Source organism: Aquarana catesbeiana, linkage group LG04 (genome assembly GCF_042186555.1).
Source record: "Aquarana catesbeiana isolate 2022-GZ linkage group LG04, ASM4218655v1, whole genome shotgun sequence".
Taxonomy (NCBI): Eukaryota; Metazoa; Chordata; class Amphibia; order Anura; family Ranidae; genus Aquarana; species Aquarana catesbeiana.
In genome coordinates this window covers 407,764,163-407,780,149 of record NC_133327.1, presented here as the reverse complement: position 1 = coordinate 407,780,149, position 15,987 = coordinate 407,764,163, and the positions used below count along the sequence as shown (strand labels likewise).

At 42.5% G+C, this 15,987-nt stretch overlaps 1 protein-coding gene across 2 annotated transcripts in view; it reads right to left on the bottom strand.

Moving 5' to 3' along the window:
- Window positions 1-15,987, bottom strand: part of LOC141140271 (enoyl-[acyl-carrier-protein] reductase, mitochondrial-like) — a 163,700-nt gene that overhangs the window by 95,109 nt on the left and 52,604 nt on the right. For both annotated transcript variants that reach the window (XM_073627253.1, XM_073627254.1), the window contains 2 exons: window positions 13,791-13,888; window positions 13,247-13,378 (listed from right to left, as the gene is read on the bottom strand). In XM_073627253.1, the coding sequence (XP_073483354.1) occupies window positions 13,247-13,378; window positions 13,791-13,888 (230 nt within the window). The remainder of the gene's footprint in view (window positions 1-13,246; window positions 13,379-13,790; window positions 13,889-15,987) is intronic.

Here is a 15,987-nt window from a genome sequence, read left to right as displayed (position 1 = left end):
GCAAGCAACCATCCAAGGATCTGCATGCTGACCATAAGCCCAGAGGTGGTTTAAAAGTGTGTTTTGACCAAGCTTAGGTGCAAGGTCACATGCTCTAAGGTGAGCGCATACACCAAAGGGGAGCACAAGAGTGGACACGAACACTTTATTGTTTTATCATCTGTAATGAGTACCAGAAGAATGGAGTAGTTATGGATGGACTTTATGTTGCGATTCTGTGGACACAGATTAATGCATTATATAGTTTTGCACAAGAGCACTTTAAACACGGGTCACTTTATTTCTATATTGATTATTGTATATTGATGTACTTTTATATAGATTTATGTAAATTACAGGTTGTCACTGCAATTATCGTATTTATCGCAATTATCGCAGAGGGATGCATATTTCTCTATTGCATATGAATGCAACATGTGTGTATGCTACACAGGCTGTCATTGGAAGTATCGCATAGAATTGCAATTTTTAATTGTTTATGATCGCAACTTTTAATCGCATAAGATTGCAATATTATGTTCACTAGATTTTTTACATAGGAAATGAATATCTCACCATCACTATTTAACTGCAGTCAGTAATATTAGGATTTAGTACGATTATCAATTGATTACATTTGGATAGCGCAGCATTATATTGGTATAGATCTTGCATGTTTATTTACTCAGCTTCATGTCCTTTCTTGGTGTCAAAGCAAACCATGGTTGCACAATCAAGGTAGCATTGTCATCTTGTGTGCTTACATTCTGTTTTGTCGTGCCCCCTGTACAGGCCAGTGGGGTAGGTATCAGAGAATGATGGGGCATGTAGTTTCCAATCACCAGAACTGGCTGGATGCTGCAGCCAGGGCCAAAGCCCTTCCTAAGAGCTATGAATCAGGATTTATTATGATCACATGAATGCTTAAAGCTGAACCCCAAGAAACCCAGAAATCCCCCTTGCAGTGGGGCAGCACCCACAGTGCAAGGGTTAGCTGCTAGTTTCTGTCTAGGGGCCACAAAAAGCATCTTTACTTACCTGATCCTACACTCCTCCAGCAGATGGTGCTTCCCTATGCTCAGGTAATGGACTGTCTCTTGGCATACCCACATCCAATGCAGGTCTATGGATCTTGCATTAGTCTTGATGACATCAAAGGACCTTACACTGGCAGAAAGCAGGGGAGAAGAGGCGGCAAAAGAGAGGGGCCAATCTAGCAGTGCAGAGGGAGCATAGAGGAGAGGAGGATCTTGTAAGTAAAACTGCTTTACTAAGTCCCTTAGACATAAACGAGCAGTTAAACCTATCAATGTGGGTGCAGTCCCACCGCAAAGAGATATTTTTAGGTTTCCTGGAGTTAAGCTTAAAAAAAACTTTAAAAATTGTATTTCGAGCACTTTAGTAAAGTCTTTATAGCATCTTTTACTATATATAAAAATAAATGGTGGATAATTGATTGGCCACTCCAGCATAATTTCCTTCTAAGCAACTTTGAAGGGACCCTGTCAATCAAACATTGCAGGTAAAAGCATAGAATAATCAAATATTTACATTTTTTACTTGGAGTGTTTTTGCTTTCTATTAATTATTTTTATTCAATCACAATATACAGTGGGGACGGAAAGTATTCAGACCCCCTTACATTTTTCACTCTTTGTTATATTGCAGCCATTTGCTAAATCATTTAAGTTCATTTTTTTTCCTCATTGATGTACACACAGCACCCCATATTGACAGAAAAACACAGAAAAAGAAAAACTGAAATATCACATGGTCCTAAGTATTCAGACCCTTTGCTGTGACACTCATATATTTAACTCAGGTGCTGTCCATTTCTTCTGATCATCCTTGAGATGGTTCTACACCTTCATTTGAGTCCAGCTGTGTTTGATTATACTAATTGGACTTGATTAGAAAAGCCACATACCTGTCTATATAAGACCTTACAGCTCACAGTGCATGTCAGAGCAAATGAGAATCATGAGGCCAAAGGAACTGCCTGAAGAGCTCATAGACAGAATTGTGGCAAGGCACAGATCTGGCCAAGGTTACAAAAAAAATCTGCTGCACTTAAGGTTACTAAGAGCACAGTGGCCTCCATAATCCTTAAATGGAAGATGTTTGGGACGACCAGAACCCTTCCTAGAGCTAGCCGTCTGGCCAAACTGAGTTCTGATCGGGGGAGAAGAGCCTTGGTGAGAGAGGTAAAGAAGAACCCAAAGATCACTGTGGCTGAGCTCCAGAGATGCAGTCGGGAGATGGGAGAAAGTTGTAGAAAGTCAACCATCACTGCAGCCCTCCACCAGTCGGGGCTTTATGGCAGAGTGGCCCGACGGAAGCCTCTCCTCAGTGCAAGACATATGAAAGCCCGCATGGAGTTTGCTAAAAAAACACCTGACGGACTCCAAGATGGTGAGAAATAAGATTCTCTGGTCTGATGAGACCAAGAACTTTTTGGCCTTAATTCTAAGCAGTATGTGTGGAGAAAACCAGGCACTGCTCATCATCTGTCCAATACAGTCCCAACAATGAAGCATGGTGGTAGCAGCATCATGCTGTGGGGGTGTTTTTCAGCTGCAGGGACAGGACAACTGGTTGCAATCGAGGGAAAGATGAATGCAGCCAAGTACAGGGATATCCTGGACGAAAACCTTCTCCAGAGTGCTCAGGACCTCAGACTGGGGCGAAGGTTTACCTTCCAGCAAGACAATGACCTTAAGCAAACAGCTAAAATAACGAAGGAGTGGCTTCACAACAACTCCATGACTGTTCTTGAATGGCCCAGCCAGAGCCCTGACCTAAATCCAATTAAGCATCTCTGGAGAGACCTAAAAATGGCTGTGCACCAACATTTACCATCCAACCTGACAGAACTGGAGAGGATCTGCAAGGAGGAATGGCAGAGGATCCCCAAATCCAGGTGTGAAAAACTTGTTGCATCTTTCCCAAAAAGACTCATGACTGTATTAGATCAAAAGGGTGCTTCTACTAAATACTGAGCAAAGGGTCTGAATACTTAGGACCATGTGATATTTCAGCTTTTCTTTTTTAATAAATCTGCAAAAATGTCAACAATTCTGTGTTTTTCTGTCAATATGGGGTGCTGTGTGTACATTAATGAGGAAAAAAATGAACTTATATGATTTTAGCAAATGGCTGCAATATAACAAAGAGTGAAAAATTTAAGGGGGTCAGAATACTTTCTGTCCCCACTGTATCTCTGAACTTGCTAGCAAGTTTGACTATTTTAGAAAGAATGAATTCCCAAACACAACCCCCTTTCTTCCTGCACATCATAACCCCCTCCACTTCTGGGAGTGTCTACTTACTCCCTGCTGGTGCAGCTCCTCTACCCCTCCACTCAACTTACTTAACCTTTGTTGTAGCTGCTGGGGGAAGAGTGAACGGGAACACTTTAGAGCACATGTGTCAAACACAAGACCCGAGGGGCCAAACCCGACCCTCCGGGCCATTTCACATGGCCCATGCAGCCAGGTCTTTTTTTGCCCTGCTCTCCCTGCTCACTACTATCTCACTACTGAAGCCTTCTGTGTTTACAAGGACAGCTTTCCTCTCAGCGGCTCACGGCTTTCACTTCTCCCTGCCTGACCTGCATGCCCTCATGGCGGGGACAGATGACGACCAATAATTTCCCTGCAAGTGAGAGAGAGAAAAAGAGACAGAGACACCTACACTGCCGGGAGGTACTAGAGCCGGGCTGGGTGGGTGAGATGCGACAAAGCTTTTGAGGGTGGGGGGAGAGATAAGGGCTGTAGATGGAGATGTGTGCAAAGGTGGGGGATGGGGGAGAGTTGTGCAGAGGTCAGAACTGAGGAAGAGGGGTGGAAATGAGACGTGGACAGCCTGTGAAAGAGAGCTGAACCATGCACCCCTAAACCCTGCACTCTGTATGCAGCGCATTCCTCAACCCTGCCCACTGTGCAGAGTGGATCCTGAACTCTGCACTCTGTATGTAGCACACTCTTGAACTCTGCATACATAGTCTTATGCCCCATACACACGATCGGACATTGATCGGACATTCCAAAAACAAAATTTGGATTTTTTCCGATGGATGTTGGTTCAAACTTGTCTTGCATACACACGGTCACACAAATCTTGTCGGAAATTCCGAACGTCGAGAACGCGGTGACGTACAACACTTATAACGAGCTGAGAAAAATGAAGTTCAATAGCCAGTGTGGCTCTTCTGCTTGATTCTGAGCATGCGTGGCACTTTGTGTGTCGGAATTGTGTACACACGATCGGAAATTTACGCAAACGGATTTTGTTGTCGGAAAATTTGAGAAGCATATCTCAAATTTTGTGTGACGGAAATTCCGATAGAAACTGTCCGATGGAGCCTACACATGGTTGGAATTTCCGACAACAAGCTCCGATCGCACATTTTACGTCGGAAAGTCTGACTTTGTGTACACGGCATTACAGATAAAACCGTCCCTTTGAGGGCAACCATAATGCCAATGCGGGCCTCAATTAAATTGAGTTTGACACTTTACACCTGCTTTAGAGTGTCATTTGAGTGACTGCTCTGAGATTGCCGGAGCTGCTGACATCACATTAAAGATGTCCATGTTTATATACGTGAAGCTTTTACTGGTGAATAACATGGATAAAACACATTAAATGCAAATTAAAAATTATTGGAAGCTTGCCAAAATGAATGGTCTGGCAACAGAGTCTCTTTAAAAGGTTTAATATCTTAGATGCTAAAGCTTACCTTTGCTAAATTTAAAGATTCCCGAGGTAGTAAAACCTATTTTTTAAGTCCTAATTGTTGAAACTGGGAAAACATTGATAAAAAACATGCAAATAAAAAAAAAAATACCAACAAAACAACAGCAACAACCTAGGTTGCATTTGTTCGGAAATAGGATCATGAATTCTTTGAACAAGAATATGACTGAACACAGGCCAGTATGTGCCTCATGGTAAAAATTACTAGTAATTCTGGACTGTGCTTTGAAGAAGAAATATTGTCTGACATCTAATTCACGCTTGAAACCTTTTGCTTGTATCTCAAGCAAGCAGGCATAGAATTGCATCAGAGGCTTATTGGGATCAGTATGATTTGGGACACATTTCAGCTGGATCACTTTTATGTGACAGCATCTCAAACATCAATAATATAGCTCAGGCTCTTCAGGTCTTTTATACTTTTACCTGACTTTGTTGCAAAAATGCACACATAAAAAAGCAACTGCGAGAAAGAAAAAAAAAAAGCTTTAAATCGGCCATGCTATTTATCTGCTGTATAATAATCTGTCCTTTTCCTTTGTATTTCTTATTTCATTTTTTAATAACCTGTGCAGAGTCACGTGTACAGTAATGAACGCATGTGAAACAGTTTAAATTGCTAACACTGAGGGATGTGGGCAATGACAAAGAATATCATGATATAATGAATGTATAAATAAGAAAAAAGTAACATATGCTGGCACTCTGCTCCTGAAAAGAGATCATCATAATAACTGGGAGCAGAGATGTAACAAAAACCACATAGTCTGGTGAACAGCTTAAATAGTAAATGCATGTCAGGTATAAACATCATACCTGCTGACATGAATCTTTCATAGAAGTATCTTGTATTTTCAAAATATGAACATAAAACAATTACAACCTTACATAAACGGAGCCCCTTTGTGAAATGACTATACACAAAACATTGTGCTTTCTTAGTAGTAAATAGTTAAAATGGGATTAAACTCTGCTATATTTTTTTAAAATATATGGCCCGCCAGGGGGTAATGTACCACATATTAGCATATCATGGCAAACGTACTCATCAAACGACGCCCTCCAGTGATGTGCTGTCAGTGCTCCTGCTGGTCAGGGGCACTTCCATCTTCTCCCAGTCTTCCTTATGAGTTTGCTTTATTTGGCTACTTGAATGGTCAGTCCACGATGATGTCACTGCCACACATGTGCATGGGAGTCACATTATTGCAGCACAGAGCAGTGCCGTAAATGCTGTAAACATTACCATTGACAGGCAAGGAGAAGGGTTTATAACAGAAGAGACTGATAGGGTCTCATCTGTCACAAAAACCATAATTGTTAGTGGTTTTTCAATGTTTTGCACTTAATTACGCTTTCAGCTCTAGTTTTTGTAGTTCATAATTGGTCTCTACATATTGTATGTGCATTGAGACCATCCGTTCCTCACTGCTGAATTTCAATCAGCTTTCATAATATCTGATAACTTCTGACTGTGGTGCGTTTTATGTATGTCCCCATGAACACCACATACACCACTGATGGACTCATGATCTCTCATGCTACACTAATGCCGCATAGTCACTCGATCGGAATTTCCGACGGGAAATGATCTGAGGTGAGCTTGTTGTCGGAAAGTCCGACCGTGTGTATGCTCCATCAGACATTTGCTGTTGGAATTTCCGCACACAAATGTTTGAGAGCAGGTTCTCAAATTTTCCGACATCTTCACTTGTTGTCGGAAAGTCGTGTGTACACAAGTCTGTCGCACAAAAGCTCACGCATGCTCAGAATCAAGCAGAAGGAGCCGCACTGGCTATTGAACTTCCTTTTTCTCGGCTCATCATACGTCTTGTACGTCACCGCGTTCTTACGCTCAGAATTTCCAACAACATTTGTGTGACCGTGTGTATGCAAGACAAGTTTGAGCCAACATCCAAGGGAAAAAAATCCACCGTTTTGTTGTCGGAATGTGTGTACGCGGCATTAGACTGCCCTAGCATATAGAAATAAATACTTTACTTTTTTTTTCCTGGTCCTGACACTTGTACAGCCGATGAACTGCAGGCCCTGGCAGAAAAGCTGCTACTTGCAATAATCACACCAAGATTTTGTCATGGTTGTCTTTAAGACAACATTGTTTCAAGACATGGAAAGCCTCAGCATGGTATTATTATATATGTATATGCCACTGTAAGTATAACAAAGAATTTAAGCCATCAGTTCCAAAATTTATTTAGTCTCATCACTCCAGATTACAGAGTCCCAGTAGTCTTCTTTTTCAGCATGGGCCCTTGCAAATTCTAGGGGGTCTTTTTTGTGCACGGGCTTTATAGGTGAGGCTTCCTTCGTGGATGACACCCATGCATGTCATTCCTCTGCAGTGTACACCGTATTGTGTCACGGGAAACAATCACCCCAGTTTGGCTTTCTACTTCTTTAGCTAACTGCAATGAACTTGAAATTCAATTTACTTCAACCCTTCCTGTCGAGGTGTTAACTCTGTGAGATGGTTGCAGTTTCATCTTTGTTACATTTTTGTATCACTTTTGCTACAGTATTCTGACTGATAAGTAAAGCTTTGCTGATCTTCTTGTAGCCTTCACCTTTCTTGTGTAAAGAAATGATTTCCTTTCTCAGGTCTTGTGATATTTCTCTTCCATGTGGTACCATTGCTGACAGCTTGAAATGGGAGGGGTTTTCTTTGTAAGTGCCGGTTCACACGGGGGCGACTTGTCAGGCGACCTAGTCGCCTGACAAGTCGCCTCCCGTTCTGTACAATGGAACCGTTCTAATAGGAGCGACGCAAGTCGCTCCAACTTAGAAAAAGGTTCCTGTACTTCTTTTGGGGCGGCTTGAGGCGACTTGCATAGACTTCTATACAGAAGTCGTTTTGCAAGTCGCTGTGGATGTCGTGTGCAGGTCGCCTCGTTGAGGCGACCTGCAAGTCGTGCCGCCCCTAGTGTGAACCGAGCCTTAAGTGTTGCCCTTTTATAATCAACAGTCTGCTGGACACCTGTTTAATGAATAATTAGACTCACCTGTACAGTAGTTGAATTCTTGTTTAATAGGATTTTGTTGTCTAAAATTTAGCTTTGCTCCTAAGACTTTCATTGGTGTGTATTCATTTTTGCAACATGGTCTTGAATTAATTTGTTAGGAAAAAAAATTTTGTGTGTGTGAAAATTAACAAATCTTGGTTGCAATCAGTGGCCCGCATTTGTGGGTATATATACCTATAGTGGATAAAATAAGTACTGCACACACCATCATTTTTCTAGTTAAATCTATTTCTAAAGGTGCTATTGACATGACATTTTCACCACATGTCGGTAACAACCCATGCAATTCAGACATACAAAGAAACCAAAACAAATAAGTTCAGAAATGAAGTTATGTGTAGTAAAATGGAATGACACAGGGAAAAAGTATTGAACATGCTTACTGAAATCTATTTAATACTTCATAAATCCTTTTTTGGTAATGACAGCATCAAGACACCTCCTCTATGGAGAAACTAGTAGCATGCATTGCTCAGGTGTGATTTTGGCCCATTCTTCCACACAAATCTTGAAGGTTCCGTGGGCCTCTTCTATGAACACTGATCTTTAGTTCTTTCCATAGATTTTTTATTGGATTCAACTCAGGAGCTTGGCTGGGCCATTCTAGCAGCTTTTTTTTCTTTAAAGTGGTTGTAAACCCTTACAATCCACTTTTTACTACAAGAAAGCCTATAATAAGGCTTGCCTGTAGCTACCCTGGATATCTCCTAAATCTGCACGGTTTAGGAGATATCCCCTGTATCAGCATGTACCAATGTCATCGGCACATGCGCACTGAAGCAATGGCTCGTTCATGCCGTTGCTTTAGCTAGTGTGCCGCTACCGGCGGCTCCAAAGTGCATGCGCGGGAGTGATATCTTCGTGGCTCTGGCCAATCACAGCCCTGGAGCCCACGATACCCGGAAGTACCGTATTTATCGGCGTATAATACGCGCTGGCGTATAACACGCACCCCAAGTTTAGGAGGGAATTTTAAGGAAAAAAACTTTTAGGAGGGAAGTTTAAGGAAAAAAAACTTACATTTAAATGCCCATCAATGCAGCCTCATCAGTGTTCATCTGCAGCCTTGTTAGTGCAGCCTTGCCCCAGTGTCCAGTGCAGCCTTGTCAGTGCAGCTTTGCCCCAGTGCAGCCTTGTCAGTGCAGCTTTGCCCCAGTGCAGTCTTGTCAGTGCAGCTTTGCCCCAGTGCAGAATTGTCAGTGCAGCCTTGCCCCAGTGCAGCTTTGCCCCAGTGCAGCCTTGCTCCAGTGCAGCCTTGTCCCCAGTGGTCAGTGCAGCCTTGTCCCCAGTGGTTAGTGCAGCCTTGTCCCCAGTGGTCAGTGCAGCCTTGTCCCCAGTGGTTAGTGCAGCCTTGTCCCCAGTGGTCAGTGCAGCCTTGTCTCCAGTGCCGCCGACATACACAAGTTTAGTGTGTATTTTTAAATATGGCGCCGCGGAGTTCGGAGGGACTCGGTGGCGCTCGTTCAGCTGAACAAGCGCCGCTGAGAACACAGTGACTGGGCGGAGCCGAGATACACATAGCCGAGGGTTCTCCGCTCTTCTCGGCGCCGTTCACAGTCACGCCCAGTCCCTATGATGGACACAACAGAGGTCCAATGGCGGGACTGGGCGGGACTGTGAACGGCGGCGAGAAGAGCCGAGAACCCTCAGCTATGTGTATCTCGGCTCTGCCCAGTCACTGTGTTCTCGGCGGCGCTCGTTCAGCTGAACGAGAGCCGCCGAGTCCCTCCGAACTCCGCGGCGCCATATTTAAAAATACACGCTATGTGAATGTCGGCGGCGATCGCTCCGATAGATCACAAAAATAGCGGGGATCGGCGTATAACACGCACCCACGGTTTTCCCCTGATTTTAAGGGGAAAAAAGTGCGTGTTATACGCCGATAAATACGGTAACTTTGGGAACGATGTCGCCGGCCGGAGCTGTGTACTGGGACCGCTGCGGGGGCTTCGATCTAAGGTGAGTATTTCATAATGAGCTAGTATGCTATGCATACTAGCTCATTATGCCTTTGTCTTGCAGGTTTTTTATTTTTTTTAGTGGGTTTACAACCACTTTAAAACCAATTGAGAGTTTCCTTGGCTTTGTGTTTGGGATCATTGTCTTGCTAAAATGTCCACCCTCGTTTCATCTTCATTGTCCTAGTGGATGGCAGCAGATTTGTATCAAGAATGTATTGGTACATTTTTCATTAATCCTTTCTCCAATGATATGAAGTTTGCCAGTACTGAAAAACCCCACACCATAATGTTCCCACCTCCAAACTTCACTGTTGGTATGGTGGTTTTGGGATGATGTGCAGTGCCATTTGACCTCCAAACATGGTGAGTATTATGGAATCCAAAGAGTTAAATTTTGGTCTCATCTGACCAGACTATATTATCCCAGTATTTTACAGGCTTGTCGAAATGTTGTGCAGCAAACTTTAAAGGAGTTTCAACATGCTTTTTCTTCAGCAATGAAGTCTTGCGTGGTGAGCGTGCATACAGGCCATGGTGGTTGAGTGCATTACTTATTGTTTTCTTTGAAACAGTTGTACCTGCTAATTCCAGGTCTTTCTGAAGCACTCCACAAGTGGTCCTTGGCTCTAGGACAACTCTTCTGATAATTCTTTTCACTCCTCTGGCTCTAGGACAACTCTTCTGATAATTCTTTTCACTCCTCTGTCATAAATCTTGCGAGGAGCACCTAGCCGTGCCCGGTTTATGGTGAAATGATGTTCTTTCCACTTTCAGATTATGGCCCCAACAGTGCTCACTGGAATGTCCAGAAGTTTAGAAATCCTTTTGTAACAAATGCCATATATTTTGCAACAATAAGGTTGTAAAGGTCTTGGGAGGGCTGTTTGCTTTTACCCATCATGAGATGTTTCTTGTCACATGACACCGGGGAGGAAAAGAGGCTACACAGCCATTAATGTCTAAACCGCTGGCAACAAAAGTGAGTACACGCCTAAGTGAATATGTCCAAATTGGGCCCAATTAGCCATTTTCCCTCCCGGTGTCATGTGACTCATTAGTGTTACAAGGTCTCAGGTGTGAATGGGGAGCAGGTGTGTTAAATTTGATGTTATCGCACTCACTCTCTCATACTGGTCACTGTAAGTTCAACATGGCACCTCATGGCAAGGAACTCTCTGAGGATCTGAAAAAAAGAATTGTTGCTCTACATAAAGATGGCCTAGGCTATAAGAAGATTGCCAAGACCCTGAAATTGAGTTGTAGCACAGTGGCCAAGACCATACAGCAGTTTAACAGGACAGGTTCAACTCAGAACAAGCCTCGCAATGGTCGACCAAAGAAGTTGAGTACACATGCTCAGCGTCATATGCAGAGGTTGTCTTTGGGAAATAGACGTATGAGTGCTGCCAGCATTGCTGCAGAAGTTGAAGAGGTGAGGGGTCAGCCTGTCGGTGCTCAGACCATACACCACACACTACATCAAATTGGTCTGCATGGCTGTTGTCCCAGAAGGAAGCCTCTTCTAAAGATGACGCACAAGAAAGCCCACAAACAGTTTGCTGAAGACAAGCAGACTAAGGACATGGATTACTGGAACCATACCCTGTGGTCTGATAAGACCAAGATAAACTTATTTGGTTCAGATAGTGTCAAGCATGTGTGGTGGCAACCAGGTGAGGAGTACAAAGACAAGTGTGTCTTGCCTACAGTCAAGAATGGTGGTGGGAGTGTCAAGGTCTGGGGCTGCATGAGTGCTGCCGGCACTGGGGAGCTACAGTTCATTGAGGGAACAATGAATGCCAACATGTAGTGTGACATACTGAAGCAGAGCATGGTCCCCTCACTTCGGAGACTGGGCTGCAGGACATTATTCCAACATGATAAGGACCCCAAACACACCTCCAAGATGACCACTGCCTTGCTAAAGAAGCTGAGGATAATGGTGATGGACTGGCCAAGCATGTCTCCAGACCTAAACCCTATTGAGCATCTGTGGGGCATCCTCAAGAGGAAGGTGGAGGAGCGCAAGGTCTCTAACATCCACCAGCTCCGGGATGTCATCATGGAGGAGTGGAAGAGGTCTCCAGTGGTAACCTGTGAAGCTCTGGTGAACTCCATGACCAAGAAGGTTAAGGCAGTGCTGGAAAATAATGGTGGCCACACAAAATATTGACATTTTGGGCCCAATTTGGACATTTTCACTTAGGGGTGTACTCACTTTTGTTGCCAGCGGTTTAGACATTAGTGTGTTGAGTTATTTTGAGAGGACAGCAAATTTAAACTGTTATACAAGTTGTACACTCACTACTTTACATTGTAGCAAAGTGTCATTTCTTCAGTGTGGTCACATGAAAAGATATAATAAAATATTTACAAAAATGTGAGGGGTGTACTCACTTTTGTGAGATACTGTGTGTGTGTGTGTGTGTATATATATATATATATATATATATATATATATATATATATATATATATATATATAATGTAAAAAATATAACTATGAGCTAAAGGATATTTCTACTTAGAATGCTGTATGGTTTATATACTGTACATGTTTAGTGGGCTTTGGCCTTAATTCATCAATCTTCAATATTATTTAGAGCACTCCAAGTTGTGAATAAGGCTCTCCCAGACATTATAGTATGTCATTCTACCAAGACGTAAGCATCCTTAAGCAATATTTAACACACATTAACTGTCACTGTAGCTTGATAAATCTGGACAATTGTCTTAAATGGTGATCTTTAAATGATCTTTAAATTGTCGTTAAATGCTTTTGCTTTCAAAGGTGTTTTTATTTATAAATGAATTAATCAATTAATATTTTCAATATTTTCTAATCGATATTTTACTATATTTCAATGTGAAATACTGTTCCTTTTGGGACAATGTTGTATATTCATAAGTCTGCAGTTATTCAGTGGAAGGAAGCTGAAAAATTACCTTTCCTCGGTGAAAAGCTATTTTTTGCTCATCTTAATGAATAAGCCCCATAGGTGGTGATTATTACTATCAACTTTCCAAACTCTTAGCATCACTTGTAATTTCTGGACTGAGCCCTTAGGAGTGATAATAAGCAGTTCAGTTTGAGTTGGTTGCTACTGCAAGTTGGAAAATCTTTCTGACCCTTTCCTATTCAATGGAGCAGAGAAAAGGTTCAAATTATGTGTATGTGTATGTCATTTAAAGATAAGCAGATATCTCCCAGGCTGTGATTCTCAGGGAAATATCTTCATCTCTCTAGTGATCCTAATATTTTGAACTGAACTAAACTAAAGTGCAGGACAGGAAATGGTGAGTTCAAATTTCACCAACTGTATAAGCATATTGTCTGATTATGTTATTCCTCAAAGCAATCAAATAACAACATGATGAGGATCCCGCTGTAACTTACAAAGGGTTATTATATGGAAATGGCAATTACAAAATGGAGATCCATAATAACAATATGAATTGATGTGCAGTTTTAGGTGTACCATATTTTAAATAACTTTAAAGAACTCACCAAAGCCACAGTCAATTGGAACCACCCATTGTCCTGGTTTTATGCTATTTACTTCATGGCCAACTTGAATTACTTCCCCAACTCCTTCATTGCCGCCTACTGCTGGCAAGTTGGGTAAAATTCCATAATTTCCTGCAAAATTTCAACAACGATTAACTGTCAGCATACACACTCTCAGTGTAGAGATTGAAGCAAATGAGAGGACATACAGGGGTTTATTTACTAAAGGCAAATCCACAGTGATCTTGGAAGTGCAGTTGCTGTAGATCTGAGGGGGGCATGCAAGGAAAATAAAGAAACAGCATTTTTGCTTGCACATGATTGGATGATAAAATCAGCAGAGCTTCCCCACATTTCAGATCTTCCCCTCAGATCTACAGCGACTGCACTTCCAAGTGCACTTGCAGTGCACTTGTAGTGCAGAGTGGATTTGCCTTTAGTAAATCAACCCCACACAGACAGAGAACCAGAGTAACTATTAATAAATGTGCTTGTCTGTTTGTTAATATTTCACATAACCGTTATGACACTAGTAAGTGCCTACCTTGTAACATGTTAACATCTGCAGGATTAACTGGAGCTGCCAACATCCTGATATGGATATCATCATGGCCAGTGTAAGGAACAGGAATATGTTCCAGCCTGGGGATGAAACAATCATTTTAGCATTATTATTATTATTATTATACAGGATTTATATAGCACCATCAGTTTGCACAGCACTTTACAACGTTAGGGTAGAGAATACAGTTACAATATAATACAATTACATACAGGAGGAATCAAAGGGCCCTGCTCGTTACAGCGTACAATCTAGGAGGGAGGGTCAAATGATACAAAAGGTAATAACTGTGGGGGATGAGATGATGGAGAAAATAAAAGTACAGTTGTTAGGTGAGGGTAGGATAGGCTTTTCTGAAGAGAAAAGTTTTCAGGGATCGCTTAAAAGTGGATAGAGTTGTAGATAGTCGGACAGATTGGGGTAGGGAATTCCAAAGGATGGGAGAGGCTCGGGAGAAGTCCTGGAGGCAAGTATGGGAGGAGGTGACGAGGGAACTAGAGAGCAGGAGGTCTTGGGTGGAACGAAGAGGATGATTTGGTTGGTATTTTGTGGCTAGGTTAGTGATGTAGCTGGGGGCAGAGTTGTGGATGGCTTTGTAAGTTATTGTTAGTACTTTGAATTGAATTCTTTGTTACTTTATCATAAAGATTGCTCTGGCAAAAAGACAGACCTTTTAGAGTAAAATGTTAATTTTAAAACATGTGACCAATGAATTCAGGCTGCATGAAAATGGCAAGGGGCATATTTATAAAAATAGATTATCTTTGGGTTCATGTAGGAGGGAAACCCAGCCTGTTCACTGTTCAGTAAACCATCAAACATACTGGGCATATTTAGCCAATCCTCATCTGCTAGAATGAAAACAAAGCAGCTGGGAATCCTGGACAACATCACTGACCAAATCTGGTCACATTCCTATTCTTATCAACAGCATTTTAGAAAGTACACATGCCAGTGTGCCCCTAGATGGCTGTGACTGAGCTGTCATTGAAGAACTCAGATCACAGTGACAACAAACAGAAACAATCAGAGTGAACAACCATAACCAATCACAGCTATCACAAGTGTAAATGATGTCAGTGTTTACAAACATTCAGCCCATTCACAGCAGGGGAGCACTGAATATTTATAAACGCAAGCAGGAAATATTTATAAACCCAAGCAGTGATCTAGAATGGTCTAGAGCGGCAACCCATTAACTGTGATCTACTCATCGATCGCAGGCAGGTAGCATGTAGATTGCATCCCTTGTTTGCCAACCCCGGAACCTGGAGGAATGGAGTGGTGGGGCAGCATTTAGTGGAACTGATGGCTGTATTTTCCTCCCTGCAGCAGCTAAATTCTGGCAATGCCCTCTTCCCTGCTGCTGCAGAAAATACAGCCATTGGTTCCAATAAATGCAACCCTTCCTCTCCAGGTTCCTCTTCTTGGTGTTGCCTGGCCCCTGTGTGCTCCATTGGACCTTCTCTCCTGCAGTGCTGCTGGGTTCCCCTCCTCACCCCTCTCACCAGCTGCTGTGAGGGATGTGTCATAATGGAGAGCAAGGATATGTTATTTATATATGTTTTTTTATTGGCCGCTTCCTTTTCTGAATGAATACAATCAGTGATCTTACCGGTGTCTGATTGGATGTTGCAACACTTGATGACCTCTGTGGCCATCTTTAGTGAGGGCAATGCTAATAAATAGCACACTCCCACTGTAGTTGGCGTACATTTGCGATGTGGATAGAGTAGGGACAGGATCTTCCCTGGTTAAGGACATTACACCTAGTGCTAAAGAGATGTTCCTGATGAGGAGAGACAGGTCAGGGATACTGCTGCTGGCTCTGCTGTTCTAAGACTTCAGAGCTGGGACAAAGAACTCTCTGTCAATATGCAAGTGTGCCCACACTGCTGCTCTGACCATCAGCCAACCTCTTCAGTCAGATGCTGCCCGGTAACATAAGCATTATTAAAGTTAAACCTCAAGCACTGGAACTGTGTTAAAGTACCACTAATGCTGCTATGAGCTGTTGTACCCGAAATGCCTGTATTACTAAGACTCTGGTGCCATACTGTTTTGGGATTGTAAAGTAAGTCCTTTGTGGCTGCCCACCTTGTGTATTTGTTACTTATACTTAACCAAATAATAACGGTGCAGCTTTTCTTGGTCTCTGTGTGAATTTACTCTACTTTGG